Source organism: Varroa destructor, unplaced genomic scaffold (genome assembly GCF_002443255.2).
Source record: "Varroa destructor unplaced genomic scaffold, Vdes_3.0 BEIS01000002.1, whole genome shotgun sequence".
Taxonomy (NCBI): Eukaryota; Metazoa; Arthropoda; class Arachnida; order Mesostigmata; family Varroidae; genus Varroa; species Varroa destructor.
In genome coordinates this window covers 54,896,644-54,911,532 of record NW_019211455.1, presented here as the reverse complement: position 1 = coordinate 54,911,532, position 14,889 = coordinate 54,896,644, and the positions used below count along the sequence as shown (strand labels likewise).

At 38.4% G+C, this 14,889-nt stretch overlaps 2 protein-coding genes across 3 annotated transcripts in view; one reads left to right on the top strand and one right to left on the bottom strand.

Moving 5' to 3' along the window:
• Nucleotides 1-14,889, bottom strand: part of nac (GDP-fucose transporter nac) — a 67,828-nt gene that overhangs the window by 47,079 nt on the left and 5,860 nt on the right. Inside the window, exons 8-10 of the transcript XR_015322286.1 lie at nucleotides 10,692-11,556; nucleotides 9,969-10,245; nucleotides 3,158-9,762 (exon numbers count right to left, since the gene is read on the bottom strand). The gene's annotated coding sequence lies outside the window, so the exon portion shown is untranslated. The remainder of the gene's footprint in view (nucleotides 1-3,157; nucleotides 9,763-9,968; nucleotides 10,246-10,691; nucleotides 11,557-14,889) is intronic.
• mbo (Nuclear pore complex protein Nup88) lies at nucleotides 85-14,439 on the top strand. Of its 2 annotated transcripts, XM_022791396.2 has the most exons (14): nucleotides 85-788; nucleotides 1,440-1,691; nucleotides 2,186-2,328; nucleotides 2,772-2,849; nucleotides 8,710-8,870; nucleotides 9,150-9,312; nucleotides 9,610-9,782; nucleotides 10,058-10,268; nucleotides 10,671-10,848; nucleotides 11,264-11,474; nucleotides 11,828-11,981; nucleotides 12,398-12,651; nucleotides 12,916-13,176; nucleotides 13,405-14,439. In XM_022791396.2, the coding sequence occupies exons 1-14, from the start codon at nucleotides 632-634 to the stop codon at nucleotides 13,463-13,465; spliced, it is 2,457 nt and encodes an 818-aa protein (XP_022647131.1). In that variant the 5' UTR covers nucleotides 85-631; the 3' UTR covers nucleotides 13,466-14,439. The 2 variants fall into 2 exon arrangements, with proteins under 2 accessions (XP_022647131.1, XP_022647132.1); XM_022791397.2 differs by lacking the exons at nucleotides 85-788; nucleotides 1,440-1,691; nucleotides 2,186-2,328; nucleotides 2,772-2,849 and adding an exon at nucleotides 7,962-8,195.

Genomic DNA, 14,889 nt, shown 5'->3' with positions numbered 1-14,889 from the left:
TCACGTTATATACTTTGCGGAATCAATATGGATCAGTTCTCGAATAGTTCGTTAAAGCAGTAGCTCTCAAATTAGTACGAGGCTTGGTTACGAGAATGATGCGACACTTCACGGTACCATTCCCTCAATGCATTATTATAAAATCGAATTGCTGATAGTAACGAGAATAATATTGTTCCAACTGCCTAGCCGTTGTACCTCTAGAGCCAGCTTTAGTTTAAACATACAGTGGCAAGAAAACTAGATCAGCTTCACTATTGCTCGAACCTCAATCGTGATACATCACTAGATAGAGCGACGCGTGACGTAATAAGACGTCTTAGATGGTATTGGCTTTATACGAGCTAAGGCTTCTCGGGTTAGATTATTTTTATGAGATAGTTCCGTATTAAAAATGGGAACGAGGCGTACATACGATTTCACGAACACGTTTTGTCCGTACAATCGTCTATACGCACGCTAAGTTATCTCTAGAGCTTCAAAAGCTGATGACACTTCATCATTTACTCGAACCGTCGTGCAATTACGTTATTGGCAAGGCATGAATCAACAACAAAGCGAATAATTGCCTGTGTTCCTAAAATTGACGCTCTACAAAGCGGCCGATAAGCGCTCGTTACGCGTAACGACGATGTCTTCCGATTTTGACGCACAACTCGATGATCCGGTTATATTTCTGCGAAAAGATGCTGCCACGACGCTCGTGGGCTTCTTCTTTGTCACCGTCATGTTTTTCCTTGTATTCTATGTTATCGTCGTCTGGGATCGAGGAACGGTTTCCGCCTACAGTAAGGTTATAGTATTGCACGATAGAACTGCTATGAAACCATCTGGGCTGCACGCGACAAGCCGTAACGAAAGTCCGGCCGAAATTTTACGAAATGTCGTTAAGTGCTACGATGTCATTGTAAGCAAGCGGCAATTCTCGGTTAGAGTAATAGGTAAATTCGAGCCTCTTTCGTAACAGTTTAATACCGCATAGCGAACCGGAAAAGAAGATGGTTTCATACTACAAGACAAATGATTTCGTTCTAGCCTTTGCCGAAGATACTCGTTCTACCATTAAAGAATATGTTCGAAGATGTTGGCTTCTAAGTGTGCCCCATTACAGCGATCTCGAACAACCGCAAACTAGCTTGCACGTTCCATTGCTAAACGACAAATGCTGCTCAACATCGTATGTCACTCATTGATGCCCCCACCTCCGTCTGTTCGCCGAAGGTCAAACATGGGAGTTGGATTCATTTTTTTCCTTGAACTAAATGACCACCAAACGCTATTTCGAAAAAAGTCGTAAATCCGAAAATAAGAACGTACCCAGCTTAAGCACATCCTAGTTCTCGTTCTAATCGCCATTAATTCAAATCTCGTGTTAAGTAACATAAACTATTCGTATTTCGTACCATTTATGTTTCTGTAATTTTTATTTTTCGATTGAGACTACAATGCGTGGTCGTACGATGGGAAAAGAGGAAAGGGCCCAAATCATTGGAATCGCATCATCGAAGAAAAATTTGACCCTCCAAATCATTGTGGGGGGAAGAACCAGTCACCGATTTGGATCAATACAACGAATCTGCCAGAGCGCCAGTGTCCAGATAAACTACGTTGCAAGCGTCCACTATCACTACGTCTGATCAACTACAATGATCCGGTAGATTCAGGAATCATCCGCGTTAATCACGAACAGCGTATGTTATTACTATAGAATTGTTTAGATCAATTCATTTGTACACTGGAACATGTATCGCTGTATAAAAACAGTGACAGCTTCGGTAGCCAGCCGTGAGGGTTTAGGGTGATTAGTCATTTTGAGGGTGGTGTGGACGACGACTTTGGTTCGTTTCAGGCAGTTTAATTGCAGAATATGGGTTCACTAGCACGTTTGTGCTATGCAAAATATAGTGGGCGCCATAGCAGAAATAACGGAGACAGGTAAACCTATCTTAAGGCTCTAGTAAATAGACTACGGTATGAGACTATCAGAAATAGCTTTCATAAGTGTCATAAGAACAAGTTTCAAATGAGTGATTAATATTAACAAAACGAGATAGATCTTATTCTTCTCGTCAACATATCCTAAGCTGTTTGCTGTCGACAGGGCCCCACAGTTGATGATGTGGCTTTAATAGTTTATGAAACATTTAACGAACAAAATAACGTTTATTATTTGGTTTATTCGTAGTGATTATAGCAAACATGACGGGAAATCGTTTTGTGCTCGACCCAAACGGTATTGTCTACAAACTTCAAGAGATCTACTTTCGGTTTGGAAAAGATACAATGGAAACGGAGCACTCCCTGGACAACGAACTCTTTGCATTAGAGGTTCGTGAAATTGTCCTAGCGTAGATTTATGAATTAATAGGCATGCGGTGACCAGGGCGAATCGCTGAAAATGCAGCAAAAAAAATTGGAAGAAAGATGAACGTTGGCAGGAAACGTAGAAAATTCGATGCATGCTATCTCGTCACATGCTCTGTTTTCATGTATGAAAAGTTAGCCGAACCTCTCCCAAATACCGTCCATGATCTAATTATTTGACAACATTTGGCGTAGTTGAAAATCATATGAAAATTTGCTCTGTTTTTTTTATGTTTTTTATCTTTATTTAATCAACTGGATGCTTATAAATGATGTGACTATAGATCGGCCCTAGGTTACTTGTATGGTAGCAATAAATACCAAAACTATTTTCGCCATTCCGTTCGAGTCGAATTGACTGGCAGAACTGACCAAGGTACAATGACATCTTATCTGTTACATCTCAGGTTCAATTTGTTCATTATCGGCTCAAAGATCCGCTCAGTACGACGGCGAGTATAGTTGTGCTTGCTGCATTTTTCCAGGTAAGTTAATTCTCCTCCAGTGACACACAGTCGAAAATTCGATTTTTTTAATGATTATCATTTGCCCTACCACTTATAGATACCTACCGTGTACTGACACCGCTAAAGGTATCTATAAACGTCTCCATTTTGGTTCACAATGTTCGAAGTACAAACAGTGCTTTGATTCATAGTCGTGATGATGAAAGATGCAGATTTCGATGTACTGATGGGGAAAATAGGAATGTAGCAATAGGCTTCCTCAGGCTACCACTTTATATTGAAATTCATTGCTAATCATTGTTTATTGTGTGCACCGCTTGGCTTACCTGCGCAGGTTACATCGCAGACGAATACTAATCTCCAGAATTTCCTCAAAATGTTTGGATCATACCCACAGCAGTTCTTTCACCTGCGTCTCGCCAACATTTTACCAAAAAAAAGTCACCAAGTTACGATATCGAACGCGTGAGTTAGCATCGTCCAAACGTTTACGCGTTAGGTTATCACGTATCGCCGTATGGTACGTGGCGAACGCTAAGAACCGTTAGCTGTAAACAGATAGCTAGCCAAAGGAAAAAAAATTAAAAAGCGTCTTTTGCCGCTGTATAAAATCAATAGACAACAAGTGCTATCTATTAGCTCGGGTGAGACCGAACAGTGAGCGGATTCGGTCGCTGCCATTGCTTTCCAACGATGTGTCTTTTTTTTTTTACACCTGCTTGAAACATGCAAATATATTAAAACTATGGTGAACTAACAGGAACGTATTAATGCACGGAGCGATTTCATAAGCTTCGTACAGATTGTAATCACTACCTATTTGTTTTAATTTATCGGTAAACCTTCAATTTGGTATGCTCCTAAATTGCGGGCGGCATTTAAGCCTTTTGTACACGATTGAGATAAACGCGATCAGCCTCGCCAGGAACAAGTCCATCTTATAGACATCAGGACGACTGATCAGACAGGACAGGAAGGCATAGACGATAGAAAATCACATATGCAATTAGTGTTATTGTAACGGAGTCAATAATGGTGAATAATCTTAGAAAGTAGGCGGTAAAGAACTACGTAAAGAACTTTATGAGTAAGTTGTTTAATTTAAACACTTACTATTAATAAAGTTAAATTCGGCTAATACTTACAAGTTCAAGGGTATGTACAAGAATGGACTCGGGCTTTGGGAATAATTGAAGTGAACTGCTTAACTGAAACATAAGGTGACTGCGTAGCTTACGGAAGTACAGTGACGTTCGCTCGCGCTATTTATGTGTACACATAGTGTGCATGCTTTACTGTAGAGAGGTGTAAAGTTAGAGCTTCCATTGTTTCTTAGGATAACCCTATTTTATGTTCATCTGTGCTATGCTCCAGCTCCTCACACGACCTTGTCGTCAAATCCTACATAACCTACCAGGGTTCCCTTACGATGCCTCCTTGCACAGAGAACGTGAGATGGTACATCATTCTCGAGCCGGTTGAAATCAGCCTTACTCAGGTTTAGTTGCATTAAATCCCATTCTATTAATTGTGCTGTATGTACTGATTGTGACATTCGGCTTTTGAACGAACGCAAAAAATGGCGATCCTATGCTTAGTTACCGGCCAAGACGCATAATAAAAAAAAAAATAGGCCTAATTAAAAAAAACATCGATGCAGTTCTTCAGCATGTAAACTCATTCATGTAGATTCATAATGCAAGTTTGTGCAAAAAAAATAGGACAAAGTTGCATACTCATATTGTACGTAGCGTATAATAACGAAAATACATAGAAATTTTCTAGTTACTTTAATTTAATAACAGTACAGTCTGGGAATTATAAATTGGCCTACGCACTGTCGTAGAGCGTTCTCTAAGCCAAATCACTGACTAAAAAATTTGCTATAAATTTAACTACTATTTTTTTGGCACTAGATAAATACATTTCTGCTTTTGATAGCTTCATATATTTCTTCCCGTGTAAGCTTAATAACATTATCTTCATTATTCTGGGGAATGCGATAAATCATTGGCAGCTACGACATATACGCTTAGCGTCCTCAACAAATACCGAGGCTGGTGATAATTGCCGACCTTTGCAACCGGTTAACAATCGAACAATCGAAATTGTTCGGTACAATACAAGAACAAGCAGAAAAAACACACGTCATAAGTTATGTTAACCACCAATAATAATAAATACTCGAATTGTTTATATCGTGTACATTTTGTTGACAGTGGTAAATTTGGTCACGAAGAAACGTTAAGTCCACTTACTTCTTAGTGGGTCTTCATAATGGTCGATTAGTTAATTACTAACGTTGTATAAAATGCTTAACAGTAACGATAATTAATAATAAAGACATTATTTTTCAAACAAAAAAATTATGGGAAGATTCGTTATGTGTCTGACTATTAGTTTCTCTGCCGATTCCATCGTAGCTAAGAGTCTGAAATATTCTTGTTTGACGTACAACAGATGTATGAGCAACATATAACATAGTTCCTATTTCCTTCCATATTCCTTATTTAAAGATAAGCTTTAGCTTTCGTTTCCGTCTAATTCCATGATTCAGATGCCTGCGGTCCTCATCAAACATCCTTCATTGTAAGATTAATTTAAAGGCTTCGTATCTTACATGAAACAAAGCTTAAAATGTTTAACAGGAATGGAAAGAGAGGGCGAAGGAGGGAGGTTAGGAGGCAGATAGAGAGATGTGTGATGTAACCGCTATGCGGTTAATAACCGCTAATATGAGGTCTGTCAGAAGGTAATCTAGTTTTTCGGCTGAGCTTTAATAGTGCGAAGTAAACGGGTTTCGTTAATTGCTTTAAACTCGATTTTCAATAGATCTTTTTATCGTTTTTTGGCCTGTAAATAACTGTCGATTGAGTATATGATGCAAAACAAAACAGATTATTGATATTTGATGGTGAGGCCATTTTCTCTTCGAATGTAATTTGCATTGTATAAAATGGCGAATTTGTCACACATTTGAAAACAATACGTTTATTTCCAAGCCCAAACCTGATGATAAATTTGATGAACAAGTAACTTGTCCACGCTATATGAAACATATCTATTGACCAAAGAAGTAAACAAACTGTTATTATTTTCAGACCAATGGAAATCCATTAATATTAAAGAGGGCAGACTACGGAACGTCATGCGCGTAAAAGCGATTATTCTACGCTCAGATTATTAGGTAAATCTTAAAACTTCATAACATAACGTAGCGAGTAGTGCATCTATGGCGTAACTTAGGTCGCAAGAAACATATTTTTTTGGAACTACGCCCTTGTCCAAGGGATTATAGGTCTGGGTCACTGTAATGGACACACATTCCAGACCTGCATACGATTTTGTAGGATTTTCTTTAGTGGGCCAATGTTCTACGCATACTTATCTAATTGAAACGTGGATTCGTTCACTTTGGCGGTTCATGTAAACCAAGGTCTGGTTTTAATAAGTACGATCAATCGCGTATGGCTAAAGAAGAAAAAATATATTTAGGGGTGACTGTTTTCATTTCGCTGTGATACACACAGACGAACACAGTGATATAGCGTCCTTCGGTAGATGTTCTCTACTGAAAGCTCAGATTTCAATACGGTTTTATTATATGCACTTGCCGAATCTCATAGAAAGAGGATCGGTGAGGACATGAAGTCCGCTTTTTGGCCTTTTGCTTTCCGTTCAGTTTACTCGCCGACTTTATCTACTCAGATATGAAAAGTATGCCTTCATAAACAGATGATCGGGTCACATAAGACTTCATAGACTTTCATCGTAGCTATAAACTGCAATATTGTCTATGGTTTTTTTTATAATGAAGACATTTCCAGCATACGTCCATCAACGAGAGGATTGTTCTCATTGTTATTAGCAGGGTCGTGTAAAGCAGCGGTAATCTTGGAAGAAGTTCGCATGAACAACCCACTTTTTCAAGTATACTGAGCGCAAGCCTAGCTGTTGTAGTTCAACACAATGCGAAAAAAAGAAAGCGTATAATATCTGTCAATGTCTTTAACTCGGACGAAAAAACGTTTGTCGAAGTTTTCGAAAAGATCAACAATGTTCAAGAAAAAACAAGTTAACCAAAACACAGCCAGTGTAAGGGGTCATGGTTTCAACCCACCCGCGTAAATCGTCGTGAACCCTTTCATCAGTTTTTGGAACCATGCTGGACAACTAGCTACCTATCTAGACAGAACTAACAGAGTGTGAGGTATCCTAGGTTTCCTAGCAAGGTGACTTAGGATCCCTTTCTGGGTGCAAAATTCCTGGTTATAATGATCCCTTTTTAAACGAGATTGGGTAATAATCGAAAGGAAATACCCAGCTAAACAAAATGCGTATCACAGAGTAGCACTTTCAGTAATCTAGATCGAATTAGCTTATTAGAGCAACAAGCCCTTATCCATAGCTGCACTATTGATACCGTATTGCCACAATAATTTCGCCGTCTGGCCGAAACACTACATTCAAGCACCTACTGAAACGGGTCTATCAAGGCAAAAATTCACAAAGCAGACTGTTTCTATCGCTGACTTTCAGCTAATCTTTTCGTGACAAACATCGGTATTACTATTTTAGCTTTAATTCGAGGACCTGTCAGGTTTGGAAAGACTCGTAGAAGAACTGCTGTATTTAACGCCTTCTTCATATACTAGATTTTTTCTAAAAGATCAAAATGCGTCCTCGCTCAGATTTGAAATTAGGTCATTGCTGTGCCGTTCAAGTCAGTACTTTATAATATAATAATAATTCAATAGCAATAATCGAATCATTGGTGGGTCACGTAGAACCCAAGTCGCAGCTACAATATTTTCATTAAGGTAGATCCCGACCCAAGCCGTGATCTACGCTTTCCATCAACTTCATGTCGTCTGCTACGAAAGGCAGGCAACAAACACTAAGAGTGATTCCGCGTCACAAAAAAATAGAACATCTTTATCTGGACACCAGTAAAGGATGGCCTTTAGCTGTTGTTAAATTTCGTTCCGTCACCATAACGCAGAACTTTCAAACATATAGCAAATAAACTAGGTGATACTTCTGTGTTGTTTCTAGATCATCTGACCTTTCTGGTTCATTGAGTGGCACCTCAAACACGCGGAAAGTTATAGTGGGGCCTGATACCCGATAATGTCTTCCCCTTCAGCTCGTGATAGTTCCAATGATGGTGGCAATTTTTCTGGTGGAGCTAAATGGCACTCGCCAGATTCGCCTTTTCTTCGCATGATGGGAAAAGTGGCTGAGTGCAGCTCACCGAAACAGTTGCTCGCGTTCTGTAATGACCTTCTGATTGGATGGAGCGAGCAGAATCGCTGCCTCTGTGCTGTTGATATCGACAATGGCGACAAAGAGGACCGATGTTATGTAAATATAAGTGTTAATCTTTCCAGATGTATATATTTGCTGCGTGTCTAGTATTTGTATACACACTATGAAAATGTAGAGATATATCTAACGTACCTCTAACTATAGGTACAAATCTAATAAATCTCAGGTATTCGAGAACTATTGCATTCAGTAAATGTAACAATATTGCTCAATGTTTTCATTTTTATTTTTTTAACGTGTACATTATCAAAATTTCTTTGTCATCGGACGAAGATCGAAAAAATAAAATAGAACTTGTCACAAGCTTAGTTTTTAAACGGTTCATACGTTTTTTTAGTACCTCATTATATGAAATTCTAACAATTCATTGAATGTTCACCGTTCGAATTCTTTTTTCCCTTAATGAATAATCACGAAATTGAATCCCGCTCGTGCCAGCATGAGAGACCTTCGACAACTGTCCACAATAATGAGCCTTTTTGTGCAAATGATAAGTCTTATATTGAACCACCTTGAAGAATTGTCATCTTCTAACTCTTTCCCTCAACAGGAACTATCTCTTAGCCACAAAGTGACGTTCTCTGTTGATCGTCTCTGCCCATCACCGACTGGGAATCTTCTTCTATGGGGCGCCAATGGCGCCGTCGTCGTAGCACTTCCTCACCATGATAACTTCAGAAACGCCACAGGGGATGCCCCACTACAATGCAAGTGAGTACAATTAACTTCCTATGTTCAAGATATATTTAGTATGTTTAGGTGCATTACGTTAGATTGCTTTTATTATTACCCATACATATGTATACGAGAATTGATTAGAGGCTGCGTTCATCTAATACACCTGGTAATCGTTTGTGTTTGCTTGTGACAACTGCCTGCCAAAAAAGTCCATAAATATTCTATGAGCTTATTAACAAAAATTGTTATTATTATAACAAATGAAAACGATAACACAAGAAAACTCCGCTGTGTTTGCTGTTACGGTTTTAGGAGTTGGGGTATAGGAGAATTATTGCTAATGCAGACAGCAGGCCTCGAGGTGTTAGGCCTCCAGTGGGTTCCGGACTCTGCCAGTGAAGTAGTGATGCTAACGAGTGACAATTGCCTTCGGCTATTTGATATCTCGAAAAAGCACATGAATGCATTAACAACGGTATTTAGATTAAGGAAGTTTGTGTACTTGGAGCTACTGAGATACACAGAACATAAAGCGGAATATGACATTTAATATATGGCATCTAGCGGCTGTTTATCTTGAACACGAGTAAAGCTCCGCTTTGTAAAACTCGACATTTGCATTTGGTAACAAGCTTTTGATAAAAGTGAACAAACTTGAGCTTTTGCTTCGTTCTATGTAAGAACTTCATGTGTTGAGTACTTCTATTAGTTGATTAAATATTTTGATTACGATTACATTACTAATTTGCTGGTTTTCGTGGCACGCCCGCAGGTACAAGTCATCCGACGGTCGCTATCGTTGTCACGAATGAACTTTAGCATTGCGTCGGCTACAGGCTCTCAGTTAGTGGACTTTGCATTTGGCAGATCTGCACAAGAAATATTTTGTCTGAGCGCTTCGGGATCGATTTATCATGTCACCGGACTGGAATCGACAGCAAACAGGTGTGTGATCAATATATATGGCGAATCTGCGTAGCTACGTATTGTTTGCAGTAATCAGAGCACGTTTACTAAGTATTTTCGTATATATTGTCTTATTTGTATTATTCATATTATCATTATTTATCTTTATTGTGCTTTTGTAAATCACCAAAATCTAGTACAGCTCAGATTATCAACCATACCGACCCAATTGATTTAGCCAGCTAGCGCTGTAGTGCTTGATTACTCATGTAACCCTTTTTATCTGTATTTTGTATACGTTCTTCGGTCCGTAGTAAGCCTCGAGTATCGAAAAGACCTTTAGTAATGTTGCCTGAAGCCGAGGATAATTTCGGCTCGGATGGGTTTGCTCTTCTATCACTCAACTGCAATCCGGCTGACTCCACAATTCTAATTTTGGGAGGCACAGGCGGAGTCCTGTACCATTGTCTTGTTCTTCCCACAGAAAGCCCCGATGTGGAACCTGAAATATACATTTTTGAACAGGTAATGTCTCAATAAACGTTAAGTGTAACGGCGGTATGGATTGTATGTTTGTAATGGATTCTACGTACTGTATCAAGCACGTCGGTATTCAATGCTTACTGCAGGCATTTCTCTTTCCTGACTACAGCATAGGCTAATAATTTACCTTGCATTTGTACTAAAGAGTACGGTACATATATCTACCTTCTGTATACTAATTCTTACGGTAAATATTACTGTTATCGGATTTTGAGTTTAGAATTTCTTTTCGAAATCATCTGCTTTTAAAACCTATTAGAGCGGGCCGAAGTGCATATTGTAGTTATCTTATCGATATCGATTTGTCTCCTGGCTTGTGAACAGTATATGGTAACGATATTAAACATATTCTTCATTCTGATCTGATTGGGCTCTGATTTTCAGCTAAGGTTGAACTTGACATACTCCGAAATGACGGATCCGAACGATGTCATCCGCTGTCCAATTCTTTTGCAACGGGATCCCGCTCTGTCCAATCGTTACTTCGCCCACCACGATTCCGGTGTACATGTTGTAATCATTCCATTCACTGAGCGCCTATTCACATTTGCCCAGCAGGGAGGTAGGATTGTTAAAGTACATGTATAGCACTACAATGGTAGTTAGTTTTTAAACGCTTGTGTAGATAACTACAGTCAAAAGTTTATTATAAAAACATCATAACGCAAGTCAAACAGGTGCACGAATATGTGCAACAATAGCAATCGTTCGCGCTGACAGGAAGTTAATGTTGGCTGTGGTACATTACTGTGCTATTACAACTTGAGTTCCTAATTAGAGAACATGAGTAAATTTCGTAAGTACACTCATTTTATGAGCTTTTTTAATAAGAATTTATATAACAATCGTTTATAATGTGGTAGACTAATGGATCCAATATTGGAGAATAGCATGAAAAACAGGGATCGATAGGCGACTCAAGCTTATGTGGTTGCTAAGCAATTTCAAGATTTTTGCGGCTTGCTGTCTTTCCGTAGACACGGATACCTCAACGAACGTACTTGAAGTTAGAAACTGTATAAACAGCGCCAGCCCCAATTCGTTAGCGGAACAGGTTGTTTGCACACGGACGACTGAAGCATCTGCGCCAGATGCACCTCTGGGACTATGCGTTCTGCCCGCCTTGCCGTCACCGTGGTTAGCTATACTTACATCAGGTCTCAAGGTCGTCAATATTCCACTAAGCAGGTAGACGCTTACAAGCACGCATGAGTAGATTACTCTTATATGTGTTATAATTGCGGTAGTACTAAGGGTTCCTAAGAAAATGCTGGAAATATAATAGCATAGAAGTATTAAATGAAGTAAGAAGGTAGAAGATTCTTCGTATCATCAGGAAATATATTATAAAGATCTATGGAACCGAATGATCTAAGACTAGTTGTATGCAAATACTTTGGGCAAATATGTTATTATATGCAAATATAAAATTGCTCCGTTAAATTATTACTGTTTAAGGATCCGAACGATTTACCAAATAGCCTCAACCTTTACTTGCACATTTGTGTCGGCTTAGGAATTTAAACAGAAACTTATTGCAGGTATCGATTCGAGAAATCATTAAAGAATATTTTGTTAACTGAAGAACCTCTTTCGGAAAGCGCGAAGAGTGGAATACCACCGACAGACTTCGAAAGAGAAATTAAAATGATTCTCACAGGGTCACGGGTACCGGTGCTAGTTCAAGCGGACAAGGTAGGTCAACTCTATCACATTGAACTAAAGCCCAACGTAATTTAAGCTCAACTGAACTCACCAAATAATTCCGCCATCATATTAAGACTAAATTAAAATTCTAAAATGATGAGTACTATGACTCGTGTATAATTTCTTACTGTTGGTTTGTAATAGATGCAAATTTACGAAACACACCCTTATAGGGTTAGGCTTTATGAGTCGCGAAGAGAAACGTCGCGGGAGTGCCTTTTCTTAAACGTGTCTGATTAGAAAGTCACAAAAGCGATTATGAAAAAACCAGAGAGCGCGTAGACTTAACAAATTCGAGCCAGATCTTTCTATTGACAGCGTCGAATTAGCATCTTGTTAAGTGGCCATAGATTTGAGAACGCCTTTGCATTTATTTCACTATCATATACTGCATCCTCTTTCAGGTAACCAGTCCTAAAGAATTACTTGAATTAGCTCTCCAGACAACGCAGCGATTTCGGGAACAACATTTTGCTCAATTAATAGCTGTAAAAAAGCTTATCGAGGACACGAGTCAATCGTTGCGTGAAACAAAGGACTTGCAATCTGGGGAGCTGAGACAGTTGGAACAAGACTTGAATGACGTTACCGTTCAGAACCAGAAACTAAATCAAAAACTTAGCGCATGCGAAGAACAGAAACGCAAGCTTATGCTAAGGTTTGTGCTTCTTAGAAGGAAAAATTGACAAGAATTTTACTGAAGCTGCAATAAGTGGACACTGACAAATGTACAGTGTGATTTTCATATATATGAGAGAAAACCATAAGAATACAAGAGGAAGAGAATAGCTGACATCAACTCATGGTATACATCAGAAGTTCTTTTATTTGTTATTAGATTTTTTTTATCTTCAAGAAAAATTTTATTTCAATGATACGTGTAATGAATCACTTTTTGTGTTTTCTCATGTTATGATTGCAGATTGCATGACGTCATACAGATGGTACAACGTAAAAATCCATCCGCAGCCAACCCGCAAATGGTGAAAGAAGTTCAGTCCCTCTACGAAAGAATGAATCGACTTGAAAGCGTTCTCGAGTCGACCAAAGAGCGTAGAAAGAACTGTGAAGATCTTGAGCAGTTCGAGCGTATACTCAAACAGGAGTCAATGAGTGCCCGGGATGCTTTTGCAGCTTTGGGTGAAAGTCAACGGGTCGCGTTGGAAAGTAGACTTAAAATCAAGTAAGCTATTGAGATAGTGACTATGTTTTTCAACTAACTAATACGTTATAAAACAACTGCCAGTTATTCTATGATTTAGCACAGCGATAATAGTACTAATAGATAAATCATAGAATGCTTGACATTTACGTATTTGAGAAATTGACATCTTTCTAAATCAATAGATTGTAAATAGTTCTGTGTACAAATAGTTTAGTACAGTGTTTGTCGGTGATTTCATGTGAGTAGTGGACACGAAATTGGCAAGATGGTCCGTGAAGTCAAGGAGCTTCTCGCCGACGTTGAATAATAACGATGTAACCAAAAAAAGAAGACAAAAAAGTAACACCAACTCTTGCTTAAAAGTGATTGCTCCTACCAGTTGATTATTGTGCAAAGCTATACGCTAGTAGAGCCATCCTGTACGAGTTTGATGATACTCCTTCAAAGAACACGACACTCAGATACCGAAGAGGACAAACCATTAAATTATGTAAAATTTATAGTAAGCCACTCAGGGCAACAGTAACCCTCTATTGTTATCTGTCCTATAGGAGCGACTTCTCAGTGAAGGGATAGAAGTGAAATAAACTCTATAAACTGAACAAAAGATAGCCCATCGTTCTTTTTACCGACAGTATAATATTGAGTTACTGCCTAGACACGGATATTTTCAGTAAGAAATTTTTTCAGTAGTAACTTAAATTTTTGCCGGCATTACTTTTAAGGCTCGTAGCTTTCGGCAACTAAGTCGAATTGTTTAAGTGCTTACTAATAGCATTATAAATATCTGGAAAATGCTTCACATCAACTTGTATCTTAACACCTACAGCAAAAAGGAACGAAAAAAGAAAAAAAAACGATGAGTCTTACAGTATAGACTTCAGCATATACCGGCCGGAAGGAAAAACATTACATTTGTCAGCTGACAGGAAGAATCGCGGCACGATTGGCATGAAACTAGCGCAAAGCTAGATTAATTTGGTGTGACTACATGACGCCTATATGTATATATACGCATTCGTGTCTGTATACCATGACAATGTAAATATTGCATAGAAGATAAATGTACTAAGATGTATATTAGAAGTGAATAAAGAATGATGTCTATATAACATTATATAACTATATAAGTACTTCTAGTTCACAAGTAACTGTGGAAGCAGGATTTATAACATATAAACAAGTAACCAATGTCTTTAGGAAGTGTAATTTAACATTATTAATGATTTTGAGAACCATCGTCACAAAATCTCTTCAAGAATAAAAGGATATTTTAACATAGTTCAGCTTTTTTTAATTTCTAAGCACGAAATATTTGTTTGACGCTCATGACTCATTGAAGTTCTACATCATTGGCGCTCATTGAAGTAGTTGACATGAAGAAGAGGTCGGCGGTTTTGTCTTGCCGTCACTAAAAAATGCCTGTTAATGTACTCTAAGATTTGCCAATGACGTATACAACACGACAAGTATAATTAAATAAACCATTTACTACGGAGATTAAGTTTCCTATAACTAATGTGCTTACCACTTCTCTCTCAATCAATCTCAAAAGACACCCCAGTTTTTGTTTAATAGAATTGTAAGTGTGAACCAAAGCTCTCACCTTTCAATTAGTAATTATGTTTATATACAAACATCTGTTATTCCTGAACAAGTTGATACTTAAACCATTAGACGACTGACCCCTAGAACGTGATTCTTACACATCATAGGATTCACTATTTGGCC